This window comes from Mustelus asterias, chromosome 14, assembly GCF_964213995.1.
Source record: "Mustelus asterias chromosome 14, sMusAst1.hap1.1, whole genome shotgun sequence".
Taxonomy (NCBI): domain Eukaryota; kingdom Metazoa; phylum Chordata; class Chondrichthyes; order Carcharhiniformes; family Triakidae; genus Mustelus; species Mustelus asterias.
The window spans coordinates 91,949,580-91,965,955 of record NC_135814.1 but is presented as its reverse complement, the minus strand read 5'-3'; the positions used below and the strand labels follow the sequence as shown (position 1 = coordinate 91,965,955).

At 44.3% G+C, this 16,376-nt stretch overlaps 1 protein-coding gene across 5 annotated transcripts in view; it reads left to right on the top strand.

The window, feature by feature from the left end:
• LOC144503876 (receptor tyrosine-protein kinase erbB-4-like) overlaps nucleotides 1-16,376 on the top strand; it is a 1,146,325-nt gene that overhangs the window by 767,730 nt on the left and 362,219 nt on the right. For all 5 annotated transcript variants that reach the window (XM_078228891.1, XM_078228890.1, XM_078228889.1 and 2 more), the window contains exons 14-15: nucleotides 5,252-5,345; nucleotides 9,718-9,872. In XM_078228891.1, coding sequence (XP_078085017.1) covers nucleotides 5,252-5,345; nucleotides 9,718-9,872 — 249 coding nt within the window. The remainder of the gene's footprint in view (nucleotides 1-5,251; nucleotides 5,346-9,717; nucleotides 9,873-16,376) is intronic.

Here is a 16,376-nt window from a genome sequence, read left to right as displayed (position 1 = left end):
CAAGTGGGCTCCCTGTTTCTTCCTTCCTCCCCCTCCAAAAAAAAGTGCCTCATTTTGGAGGCAACAGGCTGGGGTCCAGGGACATGATTTTCAAATCGCACCAGCAGCCACTCCGGCAATTGAAAATCCAGACCAGGTTCCCTAAGTACGGGCTTTGTGAGGGAGTTATGTTCAGGCAGCATAACCTCTGCTCAGTGATCATGTCCTTGCTTCTGTGTGAGGAAAGTTGGGCTCAGGCCCCTTTCCAGAGGTCGAGCAGAGATCAGAATGCCAGCTCTGAATCCAAACTTGACATCTAGTGGGGGTTACTTGCATCCAATCTATGTTACTTGTCCCTTTCCATTGTTAAAGTACCTAAGATCTTTAGACTTGGTTGTTTCCCAACGAGAAGAGAAGGAACTTGAGATCATAGAATAGCATGCTATAACACATTCCTGTGCCAGCTCTTTGGTAGAATGGTAGAACTATCCAAATGCTCTCACTTCCCTATCTCTCCATAGCCCTATACACTTTTCCCCATTTTGTAAAGCATATATCCAATTTGCTGTTCAAAGTTACGATTAAATCTACTCCACCACCTTTCAGGCAGTGCATTGCAGATTACAACTCGCTGCATATTTTTTTTCCTCATGTCACCTCTCATTTATTTGTCAATCATAGAAACACTATAGTGCAGAAGGAGGCCATTCGGCCCATTGAGTCTGCATCGACCACAATCCCACCCAAGCCCTATTCCCGTAACCCCACATATTTACCCCGCTAATTCCCCTGACACTGAAGGGCAATTTAGCATGGCCAATCCACCTAACCTGCACATCTTTGGACTGTGGGAGGAAACCGGAGCACCCGGAGGAAACCCACGCAGGCACAGGGAGAATGTGCAAACTCCACACAGACAGTGACCCAAGGCTGGAATTGAATCTGAGTCCCTGGTGCTGTGAGGCAGCAGTGTTGACCACTGTGTCACCGTGCCATCCCATCTTAAATCTATGTTCTCTGGTGCCTCTCTCACTAGAAACAGTTTTCTTTCTTATTTACTCCGTCAAATTCATTCAAGATTTAAGATTTTAAACACCTCGACCAAATCTACTTAACTTTTTCTGCTCTAGGAAAACAATCCCAGATTCTCAATTCTCTCCAGGTAACTGAAGTTCCTGGTGCCATTCCCATAAATCTGCTCTGGACCTCTTTAAGAGCTTGACATGCTTCCTAAAATTTGATGTCTAGAATATTCCAGCTGAGGCCGAACTGGTGTTCTGTAAAGGTTCACCATCGTTTCCTCGCTTTTGTACCCCCCCATGCCTCTATTAATAAAGCCAAGGATTACAAATGCCTTTTTTAAAAACAGGCTTCTCAACATACCTAGCCACCTTCAAAGATTAAAACATAGAAAATAGAAGCAGGAGAAGGCCATTCGGCCCTTCAAGCCTGCTCCGCCATTCATTATGATCATTGCTGATCATCAAATTCAATATCCTGATCCCGCCTTCCCCCCATATCCCCTGATCCCTTTAGCCCAAGAGCTATATCTGATGTCTTCTTGAAATCACACGTTTTTGCCTCAACTACTTTCTGTGGTAGTGAATTCCACATATTCACTACCCGCTGGGTGAAGAAATTTCTCCTTACCTCAGTCCTAAAAAGTTTACCCCTTATCCTCAAAATATGACCCCTAGTTCTGGACTCCCCCATCATTGGGAACATTCTTTCTGAATCTACTCTGTATAATCCTGTTAGAATTTTACAAGTTTTTACGAGATCCCCTCTCACTCTTCTAAACTCCAGTGAATATAATCCTAACTGACTTAGTCTTTCCTCATGTGACAGACCTGCCATCCAGGAATCAGCCTGGGAAACCTTCACTGCACTCCCTCCATAGCAAGGACATCCTTTCTCAGATAGGGACACCAAAGCTGCACACAATACTCCAGGTGTGGCCTCATCAACACCCTATATGTACATACATCGTCAGGCTTCTCTGTTGCTATAGCCCCTTTTAAAATTGTGCAATTTAGTTTCAATTTTCTCTTTTCATTGTAAAAGCAGTGTCTCTTCACACTTATCTGTGCTAAATTTCATCACTCACATTCCAGGCCATTTTACCAAAGTGACTGCCCGGCTGAAGTCTATTATTATTCACCTCACTGTTCACTCAATTTATGATTTTCATGTTATCTGCAGACTTTGAATATTTGTGTACCCAAGAGTAGGTCATTAATATACATCAAAAAAGACAGTGATTCCAATATCAATTCTTGGGAAACATAATTGTATCCTTGCTTTCAATCTGAAAATAGCCATTCATCACAATTCTCTACCTTCTGTCCTGTAGCCAAATTTTTATCCACACTGTCAGCGTCCCCTTAATTCCATGAGCTTTAATATTGATAAGAAGTCAATTAGATGGTACTTTAATAAAGTCTTTGGAAAGTCCATGTGCACTCAGTACCCGCTCCGTTACTTCAAAGAACTCAATTAAGTTAGTAAAACATGATTTGCCTTCAGCAGATCCCTGCTGATTAACCTTTATTAGCCAGTATTTGTTCAAAAGCCAGGTAAGTTTATTCATGATTATTGTCTCGAAAGGTTTCTCCACCTCTGACATGAGACGGACTGGGCTACATTTGCTGGGTTTGCCCCATTCCCCTTTTTTGAACAGGGGTGTAGCATTTGCAATCATCCTGTGCTCAGGCTCCATCCCCATATCGGGGGAGGATCGGAAGAATGTGGTCAGAGCCTCCGTTATTATCGCCCTTACTTCTCCCAGCAACCTAGGATGCAACCCATCAAGACTGGGTGGCTTTCTACCTTGAAATCTGCTGATCTTCCAAGTACCTCCTCTTTACCTACTTTGCTCTGATCCAGTTTCACTATTTCCACCTCCATTACTGCTACATTGCTAGCATCCTCATTCTCTAGTGATTGCTAGAGATGCAAGATATTCATTTAATATCTCAGCCAGGACCTCTGCCACTACAAGATAATTTCTGTTTTAGTCCCTAATTGGCCCCAACCTTCCTTTAACTATTGTTTAATTATTTATAGGTTGTTAAAGACTTTTGCATTCCTTTTTATGTTAATCCCTGGTCCACACAATCCTTTTCTTATTCTCCTTTTTAATTCTCTTCTGTACTTCCGCACTTCCTGTATTCAGCTTGGCCCTCTACTCTATTTCAAGCCTGACATTTGTCATAAGCTTCCTTTCCCTGTCTCATTCTAACCTCCTTATCTTAAATTGTCCAGGGGGCTCTCACTTTGGATGCCCTTCCTTTCCCCATCAAAAGAATGTGTCTAGTCTGTATCTGAACCAGCTCCTCTTTGAAGACCTCCCAGTTTTAAGTTGATATTTTGCCTACCAACTTCTGATTCAAATTTGATTTGAAGTCACTGGAATTGCTCCTCTGGTGAAATATTTTCAAATCAAAGAAAACCATGAGGAAGGGAATTGTAAAACTCCCGAATGCTCGTCTCTAGTAAGCGAGTCAAGTGAGCCTTGAGTTGGGACCTGCCTGAGGGAACTGAATACAACTGATGAAACAGATATGTTCCAAGACCGAGAATTATTAGCGTTGAGGTTATGAGACAAACTTACCGACTGTTCACGCCAGTGTAATTTTCCCATCTCGCTGCAGTGAATGGAGATTTGGCTTGTCGCCAAATTCTCAGACTTTGCTGAAGTGGGAGCGTGGCGTGAACAGGAGGTAAGATCGCACCCTATAACTCTCCCTTTTAAAATGGCTTTTCCTTGGAGCTTACAGCACAGATATTTGGCACGTCATGTCTATACTTGATCTGGCATGAGGAAGGTCTTGTATATTTCCAAAGCAGGAGGAAAAAAAAATTTTGCAAAATGTTATCTTGCTCACCTCCTTTGCAAACCTATGCAAAACCCAACTTGTCAGCCAAGTGTTCAACACCCCTCTCCTAATCATCCTGCCCCTGGCTGGGCATCTATTTTTCCACACCTCTGTGATGTGCTGAAGGCTGTTTATACAACTGCTTTATCGAGAAACCAAAGAATCATATACCACAAAAGAAGACCATTAGTTACATTGTGCCTGTGCTATCCAATTAGTTCCATTGCCCTACTCTTTCCCCATAGTCCTGCAAATATTTTCCTTGTAAGACGTTTAACAACACCAGGTTAAAGTCCAACAGGTTTATTTGGTAGCAAAAGCCACACAAGCTTTCGGAGCTCCAAGCCCCTTCTTCAGGTGAGTGGGGAGCCCACTCACCTGAAGAAGGGGCTTGGAGCTCCGAAAGCTTGTGTGGCTTTTGCTACCAAATAAACCTGTTGGACTTTAACCTGGTGTTGTTAAACTTCTTACTGTGTTTACCCCAGTCCAACGCCGGCATCTCCACATCAATATTTTCCTTTCCAGGTATTGATCCAATTTTCTTTGGAAAGTTGCGATTGAATATGCTTTCATCACTCTTTTAGTTAGTGTGTCCCAGATCATAAAACCTCAGCTTAAAGAAGATTGGCTCTCTTGTCGGTCGAAAATCTGTCAAACTCAGCCTTGAATATGTTCAACCTAGCGTCCACTGCTGTCTGTGGAAGAGAATTCCATTGATTAATGACCGTCTGAGAAAAGAAATTACTCTCATCTCCATCATAAATGCAAGACCCCTTATTTTTCAACTGTGTCCCTACTTCTAAATTCCCCCAGCTGACAAAACATCCTCTCACCATCCACAGTGTCAAGCCCCTTCAGAATTTTATATGTTTCAATAAGATTATCTCTCATTCTTCCAACCGCCAATGAGTATAGAATCATAGAACCATAGAATCCCTACAGTGCACAAGGAGGCCATTTGGCCCATCGAGTCTGCACCAACCTCAATCCCACCCAGGCCCTATTACCATAACACCACCCATTGACCCTGCTAGTCCCCCTGATACTAAGGGGCAATTTACTATGGCCAATCAACCTAACCCGCACATCTTTGGCCCACAGTAGAGGGCCAACCTGCTCAAGCTTTTCTCATAAGACAACCACTCCATTCCAGGAATCAGCTGAATGAACCTTCTCTGAACCGCCTCCAATGCAATTATGTCCTTCCTTTAGTAAGGAGGCAAAAACTACTAAAAACCAGAATGGTCAATTCTTTGGTAGCAAAAGTTGCTCCCAGTTGAATGTTGCTAAGCTTAAATTTTAATGTAAAAATCATAAAGTCTGTCAATAGAAGAATGTGGCACCCAAGACTTTCTCAAGTGTATCTTGTAACAATGAGCTTAAATGTTATTCAGGGATTTTCGAGAATATGTGAACAGCACTGTCTGCATGGAATGTGATGAACAGTGTGAGAAAATGGATGAAGATGTGTTAACATGTCACGGAACGGTAAGGCACCACTTTTACATCCCAATGACTGTGCGTGTTTATATGCGTAAAATGAAAATTACATAATGCAAAATGGGGGGTTTCCCTTTACTCCTCTACCATGGACAGCGTCCGTATTGAAAATGTCCTCAGCCTACATTTCGCAAATGTGTCTCAACTCTTCCTTTATGCTGGTTGGGCTGATACACTGAACTACCTGCTGAATTTATATGCTTGTTGCCCAAGCAATGTAGCTATATGTCAAAGAATTGAGGAGCATAAATAATGGACAAGAACCAGATGAGGACGGAGCACAATTAGGCAAATACAGATGTAAGAGGCCTTGTGTAAATATAGAATTACACAGAAGATACAACACAAAAACAGGTTTTACAGTCCAACCAGCCTGTGTTGGTATCTGTTGTTTCCATGAACAGAATCCTCATCCTAAATGCCTGTCTATTCCCCCCCCGCAGTTCTTTAGCTCCTTTTCTTTCAACCATCAATCTAACCTATCCTTGAAAGTTAATAAGGTTTCTGCTTTAATTATGAGCTCTCAGTTTTTATAATATAAAATTTTATAAGTTTCCCTGTACTATGCTACTTGGTGATCCATTACAAATATTGGATAAAGAAATACTTCCTCATGCCCATCCAGAGTAGACCGTTCATCAACTTTAACCTATAGCCCCTTGTTGTTTTGTCTTGACAAAGTAGCGCTATGGATTTATCTGGTCTACACTGTTTTGCTGTCTTGTCTCATACACCAAGATCTTAATGGAAGGGCTCAGCCCCATTCCCTATATCCGCACAATTTCAGTGGTCTAAAAATCTGGTGTCCTAAATGCTTCCTTTGTCTTTTGGTGATTAAGCATAGATACAATTGCTTCAGCTCCATTTTCCCCACCGCAATTCCTTGGAGGACATTGAGTATTGGACCTTTCATTGATTTATACCTTCAGGAAGCATGGGTCACACTGAAACTGACCTGTCATTTCAATGAGGGTTCACCTTGTTTTAAAATTTTTGCAAAAGGTGTTCCGGTTAATAAGCACCATATCATATGGTTTTTGCTTGGCGTGGCTCGAGATCTGCTAACTGCGAGATTTTCTATTAGCCTTATGATCCTCACCAATATTTACCAGCAGAGTCGATTTATCTGCAAAGTACAACCAGAAGAGTTTATAGTAAAAGCCCTTTGATAAGAATGCTGCCAGCCATAACCACTTTGTTCTGTGGATTTTATGAAGCAAAATCTGTTGAACTTAGAGCAATGGGTTATTCATCAAGCAGAGATCCTGCCAGATAATTGTCCATTAACCAATTCCTATGCACTGTGATCAGTGCTAGTGAAATAGGCTCCCTGATAAATGATAATGGGTCAGGAAGGGTAAGCTGAGTTACTGCATCACCAGAAGGTTCAGATATACACAGACTACATGAATTAGTCAATGGGATGTCATTACTGGGAAAGGAAGGTGAGTTCACATCAATTAGAAATCGCTAAGTGATTATCCTCTGACTACTGTATTAAACTTAAAAAAAAGCTATTGAAAGTCTGACAATGGCCCTGTTGATTAGTCTCTTTTAAATGCTGTCTGGCACTAATGGAAGTTTTGTGTTATATACTTCATTGCCTTCAGCATATTGTGCGTTGTAATTTCCCAGACTTATTTTCGCAAATACTAAGCAGCAGAAAACCTGTTGATCTCACCCATACAGCCTAAAGAGTTAATGAGGCATACGCAGCAGTGAATGTGCACAGCAGGTTTATGCTTCATAAACTGGTGGCCTTGCTTTAATTGGACCCAATCAAGATCTAAATCTAGTTAATGTCTGATTGGAGCTCTCCCACATATATGTGGGTAAATCATATTAACTACGTGCATATTTATTGGAGTGCTTCGCTTGGCCTGTTCCCTCTGCAAATATACTGGGATGCTGTTTCATTGAATGAAGACAATATGCATAGAAAAAAAGAAGTCATTTTGAAATGGTAGAATTTCGCAAGATTAATTATCTCGTGGGTTAATAGTTTCTCATTTATTTACCATGGGGTGCTTCCTGCAATAAAATAGCAGGAAACAAATTTCAAATAAGGATGCATAGAAAGGAGGGGTGGAGTGGGAAATCAAGGCTCTAGGTAGGGAGAGCAGCCATAATTGATTAGAAAGTAAATCTCCAGTTTAAAATAAGAGAGAGGTGAGGTAATGATAATTACCTCTTGATAATCTACCCATGACAGTCTTATCTAATATAGTCGAGGTGCCATTGAGAACTGAGTTAGTGATCGTTATTTTTTTTTGCAATAGGAGCAATTTGCTCTGACAATGTTGAGGTTCAGTCACTAGTTCATTGTATCTAGCAGCTGGAGTCATTGTTTTGTTGTTGCAGGGAAAGTAACTTTGCCTTTTCCATACCTTTGCTATCTCTGTCACAAGGAGTGAAGTGATGTGAAAGTGTCGGTATTGCGAGCGGCAAGCGCACAGCGCTGCTCGAGTGGAAGCCACGGAAATCTGTCGCCGCTCTTACGAAATCCAGTCCTGTAGAAAATTACCCATTTTACAGCACGCCCATTTGTTTATGTTTGTCTCTGGAGGGTTTAACTGCTGAGGCCAGTGCCGCTGGGGTGAAACCTTCACTTGCTTATTGATGCTGTTTCTCTCGCCCAACAAGCTGAAAATAGCACCTCCCGAGGCCAGAATGTCACTATTTTTTGCAGTGCAGCAAGTATTGTTATAATGCAATTGCATTCGTAATGAAATATTTGACATTGAAATCCAATTATTATCATTAAAGATGGCTCCTGATGCAAGAAAACTGTTCTTTTAATGAAATTTTGATGGAGTAAATAATGTTTCATTTATGTCCTTGGGGCAACAGAAGGGGGAGAAATTGGAGTGAATTAATAAATTAAATGGAGAACTATTAGATGAACATTGTTAACATTTCAGACAGTGCTGGGCAAAGAGGAATATAATTTGATTTGAAATGCTAAAACTGCAATGTACCATAGTCACCACAATTCATAAAATATGGTTACTCTCACACCCAGAGCCCTGATTTCCCACTCCTCCCCTCCCTCTTTGCATCCTTATTTGAAGTTCACTTTCTACTATTTTATTGCAGATTTTACACCCCATTGAAAATAATTGAGAAGCTATTCACCCACAACATGATTGATCTTGCAAAATTCTACTGTAAATGACTTTTTTTCTGTGTCTCCTGGGGTCATTCAGTGAAACAACATCCCAATATTTGACCACATTTTAATAATCTGAAAGTTTCTTAAGAAGGTACTGTATTTTTAAACACTGTTTAGTTGTAGATCGTTAAAACATTCCCATGAGGCATCTTGGGATGTTTTACCACGTTGAAAGATGCTACATAAGTGCAAGTTGTTGTTGAGTTGTCACATGGCATTGCTGACTAACTGGGAGAGTGCCCAATACGTCTATTCTCAGTAGAACCAGTTTTTTTAAACTCCAATTCAATCAAATCAAGTCCAATTCAGAGTCTCAACAAGTTGAGACGTTTCCAATCCAAGCTGACAAGACAGGGCCTCCACTCCTGTCTTGGGCCTGATCTACATGAGCCAAGGTGATTGGAGTAAGTGCAGACTCACCTCCTCCGAGGCTTGATCTCATTTGCATCTTAGCCAAAAGGCCGAGATGCCACTTTTAAAAATTGCTTCAAATGAAGCTTAAATGTAACCTAATGACCTCAACCAAGCGCAGCATCCTGTCCATACTACACTTGATCTTAGCCAAAAGACCGAGGCCAGTTTATGTCACTCGTGGGGAGTTCCGTTTTAAAAGTGCTTTAGGTCAGTGATTGGGTTGATTCTGGGACCCTGTGCTGCCTGAAGCCCACATGGCAGGGGCTTGCAGATATCGAGCCTGGGAATTTTCCGTTCACTATATGCAAAAGGGTGGCTGCAAACTTTGGCATTCCCTGCATGTCTTGCTCCTGCCAAGGGGAGCTGGATATGGCCATTCACTCCCATTCAGTGCTGAATAAAACATTATGCAGATTCAAAGAAGTCTACTTTTCTCTCCACAGATGCTGTCACACCAGCTGGATATTGCCAGTCCCTTCTGTTTTTATCTTAGATCTCCAACATCTGCGGCATTTTGCTTTTGTTATTTGAGCACACGTAAAATGACGAAGCAATTTTCCAAATCATTTGTTAGCTCAACAGCTTAATCCACAGATATTCTCTCTCCTCCAGGAAGGGGGCACTGGAGAAATACAGGGCAAAATATGTAAATGATCATCTGGTGGTTTTATATTGTTCACCAAAAGACAACCAGAATGGTGCTTGCTGCTGTCAGCTGTTTTCTGTTCGTTCAAGCAAGAGATGTAAGGTGTTTGTTTCTTTCTGGCTTGCCAGGGCCCTGATCATTGCACCAAGTGCTCCCACTACAAGGATGGGCCCAACTGTGTGGAGAAGTGTCCTGACGGACTTCATGGTGCCAGAGGCTTCATCTTCAAGTATGCTGACTCCAACCACGAGTGCCACCCTTGCCATGCCAACTGCACCCAGGGGTAAGTGTCCTGGGGCACCGAACCATGACAATCCCATGTGACCCTTATAACCGTGCCAGCAACGCACAGAAAGCAACGACAACATTGGTAGGGAATTAGCTGATGAGGTTTGTGTATTTGATGAAGGGGATGATGGACAAGTACAAGAGGGAGAAAGGAACGGAAAGAGATGCTGATAAGATTCGATGAAGGAGGCTTGTGTGGAGAGTAAATGCCGACACAACTTCTGTGCTGTAAATTGTAAGCAAATGTCACGCAAGAAGATTATTTCATTGGTGGGTTATTTTCTCCCCTTTTGACAGCGGCAATCGCAACATTTGCTTCCTGAAAAGTCACCACAAAGTGTTCAAAATGGTCTTTTGCTGTATTAGGAAGTCCACTTGTTTTTGTGAAACCAGGAATAATGTGTGAGATGCTCAGAATTGAACATGGATCCACAGCAGCTGCCCTGTCCTGTATTAGTAAAATTAAATCAATAAATAATTAAATGTGTTGCTAATCTTAATCATTAATGTCAAGCATCGAGAAGTAGTCCTTTCTCTGGGTGAATCTAATTACAACGGCGGCACTTGGGAAATGATAGAGAATGTCACTGTGCCAGTGGGATCAAAGCAGATTTATGCTTCCTCTCACTGTTTCACAACCAGGTTGAACCAATAAACTATTTTTGTTTTATTGAGTGATAATGGAAGACAAATACTGTTTTTGGTTATGGTTAAAATTTAAATTTCAATGAAGCTGTCGCAAAGTAATAACACTGCAGTGTTTGGACTGGCCAATCTCTGACTCCAATGATTAAGAATCGCCGATGGAGTGTGGCTGGATTTTTGTTATTCAGTGAGGTGTCATCGCAATATTCCTGTCTGCTGCACATCACAATGGAAAATGGGTTGCTCTGCCCTGGAACACATTGACAGAAAGGAGTGTGGTGGAAGCAAATCCAGGCGTAACTTTCAAAAGGGAATTGGATAAATACTGGGGAAGCAAACATTCTCTCGACTGTGGGGGAAAGGGCAGGAGGGAGTGGGACTAATCAATTGGCTCGTTCAAAAAAACTGGCAGCATGGTCGAAAAAAAAACCTTTGTAGTCTCAAAGCACGGGACAAAACCCATCAAGTGAAACAGATGGAATTCACAGGCCCAGGTTCAATCACTGTTCACGTGCTGAGATGGCCCAACTTTGGCCGAGTTGCAACTGAAACCCTAGAAATGGCTTCAGCACTCCCAGGCCTGGGAAAGATAAATTAATAATGAGCCCAAACTCCTACTCCCGGCCACTGACTGATGACCCTTGCTTGAAATCGGGCACTTGAATGTCAGGGCAGGCAGAATTGGGCTGGGCGACCCCGCCTCCTGTGGTGGAATAACCATCTCTACAAGAAGGGGCAATGCCTCAGGTAAAGGGTCAGTGCTCCCTCATGCCCAGCAATGGGAGAAAATTGCCACACAAGACAATCAAAAAGCCCCAAATTGGAATGTATACAGAGACATATCACAAGCAGTGCATGGTGTGGTGAAAATGGATTTTGATCTCTAAGTGATTAAAAATGGTACCCAAGCAGATGTGACCTTTGTTACTAATGTGCTCTATGGAAGGAAACGTAACAATGGAGGAAAATCAACTGATCAGCTGTTACTCTGATTAGAGGTCGCCCCTTCAATGAGTGGGTAAGGGGGGGCCTTGTGGATCCAGCGTGAAAGGGGTCCTTTCAGGCCCAGGGAAAGTGGGGTCTTTGCAGGCCCAGCGAGAAGGGTCTTAAAGGCCCAAAGAGATGAAGTCCTCATAGACCCAGGGAGGGAGGGGTCCTCATAGACCCAGAGAGAGAGGGGTCCTCATAGACCCAGGGGGGGAGGGGTCCTCATAGACCCAGAGAGAGAGGGGTCCTCATAGACCCAGGGGGGGAGGGGTCCTCATAGATCTAGGGGGAGAGGGGTCCTCATAGACCCAGGGAGAGAGGGGTCCTCGTAGACCCAGGGAGAGAGGGGTCCTCGTAGACCCAGGGAGAGAGGGGTCTTCGTAGACCCAGGGAGAGAGGGGTCCTCGTAGACCCAGGGAGAGAGGGGTCTTCGTAGACCCAGGGAGAGAGGGGTCCTCATAGACCCAGAGATAAGGTTCCTCACAGACCCAGAGAGAGAGGGGTCTTCATAGACCCATGGAGAGAGTGGTCCTCACAGCCTGAGGGAGGAGTCCTTGCAAGCTCAAGACAAAAAAGGTGTCCTTGCAGGTGCAGGGCAAGTAAAATCCATATAGGCCCAGGGAACGAGGGTCCATGCAGGCCCAGGGAGAGAGGGATCCACATAGGCCCAGCCTTTGCAGCCCTCACTCCAAGAGTACTGGAGAGAATGTGCAACAGGTTTATAGAACTTTCAAAACGTCACTGGAATATAATTGTTTTTTCCATGATAACTGAGCTTGATCTTTGGTGACTCCTACTATGATCTACGAATTTACTCTCGATAGCCACCAGCTGGGACAGCAGAGCCAGAGCAAAAACAATGGCCGCTTGAAAAACTCTCCCCATCTCCAAAAACCTCTCCTCCCTGCAGAACAACTCCCACCCACTTCCATAAAACACCCCCTCATCTCAGAAAAATTCTTGCCTTAGCTCAAAAAAACTCTCCCCCTCAGAAAACTTCTCCAACTCCGAAACACTCCCTCTCACCTCAGGAAAACTCCCTTCACTACCAAAAGTCTCCCTCCCAACTCAGAAAACCCTCCTCTTCACATCAGAAACCTCCCTCCTCAGAAAAACTTCCCCCTCGTCTCATAGTACTTTCCTCCCTCCTGACCTCAGACTGTTACCCCCTCAGCTCAGAGGTTTCTCCTCTGCCATCAGAAATGCCCCCTCCCCAACTTTTGACCCCTTTTCTCCCCTCGCCCCAGACCCATCCCCCCACCAAACCCATTTCCCCTTACCTCGGACTGTTCTTCCATTACCTCAGATCCATTCACACCGCCCTCCCCCCCACCCCCCTGCTCAGACCGGTTCTCCCCTCAAACCTATTCCTCCTCCCCGCCTCAGACCCATTTACACCACCTCAAACAGCTGCCCCTCAGTTTAGAATGCCCCCTCCACCACCACCTCAGAAATCATTTGGATTGTAACTTACAAACAGCTGCTAGTTCCACAGACCCCACACTCCCTCGCTGAGCACATAACGGACACAATTAGGTGGTAATAGGATGAAGACTTCCAGTTGCTGAGAGTAATATCAGGCATGGTCAGTATTGTGGGAGATGGGGATTAATATCTGTACTGGGCTGCCGCATCTGGAGAACAGTAATTCAGAGCGTGGATAACACATTGATTGTGTTTATAACTGTCAATAAATAAAGTATGAAGCCTCACACCTCATGCACCATGAGTGTGGTGTCTCTAAGACACCCACGAGAGCAGCATTGCTGTGCCGGTTCAGCCTTTGTGTCCATCTGTTACTGGGAGGTGAGCTGCTGAATATTTGGGCTCCATAGGCAATGCAATTTTCCAGTTCAAACACAAGTTTGGCAAAACCAATGCCAGCAGATCCTACAGAAAACCACCAGCAGCAGAAAAAAACAATTATGTGCAGCAAAGAATGAGCTGTCTGATTGCCCGTGAGCCTGAATTCACAGTAGTCCAGCACCCCCAATGGCTCAGGCTCCTGAAAGGCCTATTGCTGCTGCTGTTCTGCCCCTATGTTACAATCTTGGACTATATGGGCGGGATGTGTTGAAAGAGGCTGACAATTAGCAAGGAGAGTGAGCAGAGCTGCATCATTGCCTTTGGGAAGAACCAAGGACAAGATCCACCATCCAACAAGCTGCCAGCGGCAGCCATGATTGTCATTTTTAAGAAAATGTGGTGCCTTTCAGACCAGCAGAGGCAACAGTTGCATTGTCAGCCCTCCAGGAGTAAGAACATCAGAAGAGACATTGACTTCACTCTGTTCACCATGAACCAACAGCAACAATGTGAGAGGACAGCACAGTTCCACGGAGCCATTTGGCTTTCCCCAAAGAACAGATAGGCATCAACTGCACCCATGTTGCCACTGGGCCACTGGACAGAAAGCTGGACCGAAATGAACATAAAGGCTTGTTTCATTTGCCCAAGATCCAAATGGTATTTCTTCTTTCAGTGTCCAGTGCATAATCAGGCAGGCCAATGTCCTACTTCCCCATAAACTGTCGATGCAACCCTCATTTTAAGATTATCATCTATTCCACTTCTTTAAAGAGGAAAGAAGATGGTCTTCTGGAGATGAAGACTCCTTCCTGCACCAATGGCTCATGACATCATCGCAGAATACAAGTATAAGAAAAATAGGCACTAAAACCAGAATGATTTGTTCATGGTTCAGGTAGCTTGAAGGATTTGTGGGCTCCTTATGGTACAACTTCCTAGATCTTGACAATTGAACACCATCTGCTTCACTCTGCATTAGGCTTCAGTATAGAGGTCAAAGAATGAATGGCAAAGCCCTGGTAAATAAAGAGCCAGACCATTCTGATTAGTTCTATTTCTGTGGCAATGAAAGAATAGAGAGCCAGAGAGAGAGTGACTCCAAACCTGTACATCCCAGAACCCTGTGGCACGACCACAAGCATCCACGGATGTAGGGAGTGAGGATGGGGTGGAAACAGCACCAGGGATCCGGGTTCGATTCCGGCCTTGGGTCACTGTCTGTGTGGAGTCTGCATGTTGTCCCCGTGTCTGCGTGGGTTTCCTCCGGGTGCTCCCTCAGTCCACAGATGTGCGGGTGAGGTTGTTTGGCCATGCTAAATTGACCCTAGTGTCAGTGGGATTAGCAGGGTAAAAATGTGGGGTTACGGAAATAGGGCCTGGGTGGGTGATGCGCGATATAACTCACGAGGCTAGAGATGCTCGAGGAAATAAAGGCTTTTATTAACTACTACAATAGAGCTACCATATATAATACACGATCCCAGACTGAGGGGTCCCAGACAGAGCAGTGACCTTTATACCTCTCCCAGGAGGCGGAGCCTGACTGGGATGTACCATAATAACTATAATACAGGTAGAACAGCCCAACCCTAACCCCAACAGTAACATGTAGAACAACCCAACCCTAACCCCAACAGCAACATATATACAGACTCATAGTACTGGCCAGACCCTGGCTCAGTACTACCTGGTGGGAACCAACGATGGTTCACCACAGTGGGATTGTGCTCGGTCAGACTCGATGGGCCGAATGACCTCCTTCTGCACTGAAGGGATTCTGTGATTATGACAAAGGAACTTGTGACAAGAAGGGAAACCAAAACCCCCAGATGCAAACACCTGTAACAAGACAAATATAGATCACTTAAAATTACTTCTGTTTTCCTGATAATTCTATTATGCAAGTATTACACGGGGTAACCTTATTTTATTGCTGGCATTGTCCAACTATGGAAAAGTTAAAATGTTGACTTGTCTGCTTGTGACATGTGCCTCTAATGCCCAGTGATGTTCGCATAGCTGAGTAGGATTCTTAAGGTTCGATTTTTTCTCTCCAGTATCTTGCCAATTTATCTACTTCAGGAACATTGACTGCCTCCCAAACTCTTCTGGGAAGTAAGCATGTCCTTCTTCCCCCGATGTCCTATCAGTCAGGCTTCCTGTGCTGAGTTAAAGCTCTGTCTGTGCAGCTTCATTCTTCAGCTCTGTCACTCAGCTAAGCTGCTATCGAAATGTTCCCAGCACGATTGCAGCTGTTGAACTGGCTCATTATAGGAGTTCACAGACGACAATTCAGGTTCTGGATTCTGCTGCTTCACCGGATGGCCTGCTGTGCAGGTGTTCAAAGGGCACATTTTGGTACAGTTCCAGAAAATAGTAAAATGGGGGACGGGGACAGGGGGGGGGGTGGTTAACGAGCCTGCTTAATAACTCCCGAAAACATGAAGCAATGTTCAGTTAACCCCTCAATGATCGAAGATGAAGTAGCCACAGCATCACATTCCCATCTCTCTCACATTCACACACACGCTCCCGTCTCTCTCTCATTCACACACACGCTCCTGTCTCTCTCTCATTCACACACATGCTCCCGTCTCTCACTCATTCACACACACGCTCCCATCTCTCTCTCATTCACAGACACGCTCCTTTCTCTCTCTCATTCACACACATGCACCCGTCTCTCTCTCATTCACACACACGCTCCCGTCTCTCTCTCATTCACAGACACGCTCCCGTCTCTCTCTCATTCACACACATGCTCCCGTCTCTCTCTCATTCACACACACGCTCCTGTCTCTCTCTCATTCACACACACGCTCCCGTCTCTCTCTCATTCACACACACGCTCCCGTCTCTCTCTCATTCACACACACGCTCCCATCTCTCTCACATTCACACACACGCTCCTGTCTCTCTCTCATTCACACACATGCACCCGTCTCTCTCTCATTCACACACACGCTCCCGTCTCTCTCTCATTCACACACACGCTCCCATCTCTCTCACATTCACACACACGCTCCTGTCTCTCATTCACACACACGCTCCCGTCTCT